This window comes from Rhinopithecus bieti, unplaced genomic scaffold, assembly GCF_001698545.2.
Source record: "Rhinopithecus bieti isolate Rb0 unplaced genomic scaffold, ASM169854v2 scaffold_51780, whole genome shotgun sequence".
NCBI lineage: Eukaryota > Metazoa > Chordata > Mammalia > Primates > Cercopithecidae > Rhinopithecus > Rhinopithecus bieti.
In genome coordinates, this window is record NW_016820879.1 from 234,848 (window position 1) to 239,619 (window position 4,772).

The 4,772-nt window shown below is 37.6% G+C and overlaps 1 protein-coding gene across 1 annotated transcript in view; it reads right to left on the reverse strand.

The window, feature by feature from the left end:
• The window catches only part of LOC108520592 (centlein-like), a 296,774-nt gene that overhangs the window by 22,378 nt on the left and 269,624 nt on the right, over positions 1 to 4,772 (reverse strand). The window contains 1 exon segment of the mRNA XM_017860004.1: positions 192 to 377. Coding sequence (XP_017715493.1) covers positions 192 to 377 — 186 coding nt within the window.

The following is a 4,772-nucleotide window of genomic DNA, read 5'->3' on the forward strand; positions in this document are numbered from 1 at the left end:
ACAGTTCAATTTCTTTAAAGGCTTTTGAGTTGGTTAATACTTGATGTGCATCTTTCATTGGCACTTTAACAATCTTACCATCACTAATACTATCTTAAAGATGAAATTCTGAGGTATAAAATGAATAAAAATGCGTACTTAAGTCCAATGTGTAATAAACCCTTTACTAATAAATATTTAAATGATCTTACCACTTCATCTTCTGTGTCTAATATTTCCTCTAAGTCTGACCGTGAAATGTTCAGGATAGAAGCTGCCAAGGTCTGGGCTTTACGGGTTGAGGTTTTACAGGCGTCCCTGTTTTTCTTCATTTTTTTAAGCTCTCTTATTTGTCGCCTTACCACGTGGACATCATTTTGTAACTCTTTGGCCAAAGCCTGTAACATATTGGAAAGAAACTGAGCTTATATGAAAGTCATAATGAAGACAAAGCAGTAATAACGTAAAAATGTGAAGATACTAACAAATCATTTTTTTACTAGGATTGCTCTGGTTTTAATTATTCTGGAATATAGTGGATTGCTCTTTACCTATTGTCAGCATGCAATAAAAGTTCTCTTCAATGAATACTTAACCAACTTGCTGGATTAAGCAAAGCTCCCCCATCCCTCTTTCAGATGCATCAACTGATACCTTGCTTGGTGAATGCTTACAGCAGGCAGGCTATTTTTAATCAGCACCAACTACTTCCACTAGTTAACCTAACACTAAGAATCAGGTTCTACTTATTCCTCAACATGCATATATTATTTTTAACAGGTCAGTTGCATAATTCATTTAATGGTTACATAAACCAATGAAAGATTACTGCAGAAAGAACTGTTTCTATTTTATCTATACTAGATTACAAATGCTTTGGAAAAAGTTGAGAGAGACAAATTGGGTCAAAGTTCAGTTACATGTGGTAAATTATGTGTGGGCAAGACAACAATAAAGGATTGAAGAAAAATCATTAAAAAATCAAGGATTGCTTCACAAGCTTTTAAGTTGCCTCTGAGAAATCAGTAAAAGCTAGCCCATACCACACCTACATGTGGGTAACAAAAAGTTACTCCTTAATCTGGTTGGACAGAGGGCCTCAGTACATGGCTTTGTGAGCTGACAGCAGATTAGTTAGATGTTTGGGCTGTTTCCAATCTTTTGTTAGCACAAGCAATATTACAATAAATAATGGTGCTCAGATATTAATTTTGCATCTCCAGGATATATGGCTAGAATTGAAACTGCTGGATCAAAGGGTGTGTAGAACTATAATTTTGGCAGTTGTTACTTAATTCTATCCCTGTGCTCCATTCAAGATAGTACTAATATATATCTCCACAAAGAATGTATAAAAGTATCTGTTTCTCTACACAAATAGCAAAATATCAATATGTTATTTCAGAGTAGCTTGAGTTTTCACTGCATTTTAAAGTTTCATTTCTCTCATTATAAACAAAGTTGAACATCAGTCTTAAGAAATCATTATATTTCATTTGTCATTTTTTGGTTTTTCTTAGGGATTTACAGGAGTTCTTCATGTATTAGGGAAATTATACTTGCCTATTGTATGTATTTCAATTATTTCATTATTTGTTCTTTTGACAGTACTGTTTGATGTCAAAGAAAATAATTTTAATTTTGTATGTACTAAAATTAATGAATCTTTTCCTTTCTCACTTTTGAATTTAGTGGGATACTTTAAAAAGCATTCTCCACAATGAGGTACATAAAAAATACTTTCAAACCACAATTTTTTTTGCTTTTTTATTTTTCAGTTAAAATTTTTTTATCCATTTGTAATCATTTAGATCATTACATAAAATCATACTCACTTGTCCCATCACCACTTAGCAAATAGTCCATCTTTCTCCAAGTGATTTCATAAATGTTTATGTCAGTGTCTGAACTTTCTATTCTGTTCCATGTCTTTTTATTAGTTAAGTTTTATATTTGAGTATATTTTAACTAATGAGGCTTTATAACAAATTTTAACATTGGATAAAGCTATCTCTCTCTTATTACCCTATTTTATCAGATTATTCTTGGTGTTTTTGCTTGTTTGGTTTTCCATATGAATTTCACATTCAGCTTGTGTAGATTCTCTGCCCCTTAAAAATACCTTACTGTGGTAATTTTATTCCAATCACATTAAATTTTATTTGGATCATTTTGACACTTTGGAATGCTGAGTCTTCCTAATCAAAGAACATGGTATTTCTTTCCATTTGTTTAGGTCTTTATCTGTGTTTCAAAGGACTGTTTTGAAGTTTTCTCTTTATAGATCTAGTTTATTTCTGGACATTTTATTTTACATATATTTTCTTATTTTTATAGGAGTTTTTCAGTTGATTACTGTTTCTAGGAATTCAAATAACTAACTGTAAAGACTGACAACTTTATCTCCTTTTTTAAATCTTTATACCTCTAATCTACTTTTCCTTTCTTATATATAACACCTCTCAGTTTGATCATGTGTTGTCTTCCTAATTTCTTTTAGTTGTCCATCATGTTTTCTTATAGTTGACTGAACTTTAAGAGGACTAATCTGAATTTGTGGTCAGTTTCTATATATTTATTTACTTAGGGTTAATTCTTTGAGCTTTATTATTTTCCTTTGATTATGTCATTTTTTCATGATTCTTCATAATCCCTGTATTCCTGCATTGGTGTCTGTACATTTAAGGAAGCAGCCATTTCTTCCAGCCTTTACAGGATTTCTTCAGCAGGAAGAGTCCTTCACCAGTCAGTCCAACCTTTGGATCTGAACAGGCCAGCAGATAACATCCATGGATAGGTAGGCAGTACTTGCTGTCAGGTTCTCTAGCTGGGCGGGGCTGCTGCCCATACTGCTAAGGTCAGGTGTGGCCACTGGTTGGGCTCTGCAGTCAGACAGGGCTGCTGGCTGGGCTCTAGAATTGCTTCTTATTGGGCAGGATCACAGGCTATGCTCATTGGCCATGTGCTGCCATGTGTTAGGCTTTGCAATTGGGCTACAGGTAGGCTTCACAACCATCCACAGTTGGGGGGCATCCAGGATAGGCTCTCTGGTCAAATGATGCTGCTGGTTGGACTCCTTGCTCAGGCAGGGCTGCACATTGGGCTCCAGGATGACGCAGGGCTGCAAGATGTACTCTGCAGTTGGGTGGGGGTTATTGGCTTGGTTCCCTGTCTGGACAGGACCACTGGCTTTGCTGTGTGGTTAGTCAGTGTTGTTACAGGACTCCCAGGTCAGGCTGGCTGCAAGCTGGATTCCATGATTAAGTGGGGCTACAGGCTGGGTTCCTTGACCAGGTGAGGCTGTTGATGTGCTCTGCACCTGAGCTCCTTGGTTGGATGGGGCTGCCAGCTGTGCCCCATAGTGTTTGGGGCTAAAAGCTGCACTCCACGGCTAGCCAAGATCCTTGGTTGGATGGGGCTGTCAGTTGTACCTTATAGTTGGGGCTAAAGGCTGCACTCCATGATCAGGTGAGGTAACTGACTGTACTCTGGGGTCTGGCACGGTCAACGGCTTGGCTCCCTACCCAGGCATGGCCATAGGCTGTGCTTAGCAAATGGGCAGGGCTGTGGGCTGAGCTCTATAGCCAGGTGGGATTGCTAACTAGGCTTTGGTTGGCGGGGTCGAGACTGTGCCCCATAGTTGGGTAGGGACTGTGGTGTGGCTCCCTGCCTGGGTGGGTATGTAAGCTGGGATCTGGGGCTGGGAAGGTTGCTGTTCAAGGTCTCAAGGTGGGCAGGGCCAGAGACTGTGCTCTGGCAAGGTTGCCAGCTTGGTTCTCTGTCTAGGCAAGGGCTTAATCAATTTGTTTTTGTGTATTATACACATAGCTTAAGATTCCTATGTACTTCTCCTTGATTACATTTCCTTTGTATTATTATTATTATTTATTTATTTATTTACTTATTTATTTATTTTTTGAGACAGAGTCTCACTCTGTCTCCCAGGATGGAGTGCAGTGGCACAATCTCGGCTCATTGCAAGCTCCGCCTCCCGGGTTCACGCCATTCTCCTGCCTCAGCCTCCTGAGTAGCTGGGACTACAGACGCCTGCCACCATGCTTGGCTAATTTTGTTTTTGTATTTTTAGTAGAGGCGGGGTTTCACCGTGTTAGCCAGGATGGTCTTGATCTCCTTGACCTCGTGATCCGCCCACCTCAGCCTCCCAAAGTGTTGGCATTACAGGCGTGAGCCACTGCGCCCAGCCTGTATTATTTTTCTAATATCTAAAGTTCAAAGTTACATTTTGGCTGAATTACAAAGGTTTTAAATTCTCACTGCTGTTTAATTTGAAACAGTTCACAAACTCACTTTTTATTTCTTCCTTAACCCTAAATCAGATAGAAGGGTTTACAATTTTTAAGTGGATAGATAAATTTTGGCCACTTATTTTGTTAAATCACAGTTGTATTACATCATGTTCAAGGCAGATACCTAAAACAATTTTTCTGTTTTTGAATTTGTTAAATTTTGTGGCTTAAGATGTAAGTAGTTTCTGTGAATGTTCCACATGGCTTTAAAAAGAAAGTAGCCTTATGTTTTCTCTACTTGAGTTATTGATTTCTGAGTATAGTACATATTAAATATACTGCAGGACAGTAAATACACCTAAGGATTCATCAATTTCTTTTTTGAATTTCCATCAAATTTTGCTTAACATGTTGTCAGATACATAAACATTCATAATTTCTACATTTTCTTTACACACTATCCATTCTTGTCATTCCTAATGTTTTTTGCCATTAATTTCGTCTTGGAATAATATTGCTATATATTCTTTTTTTTTTTTTTTTTTT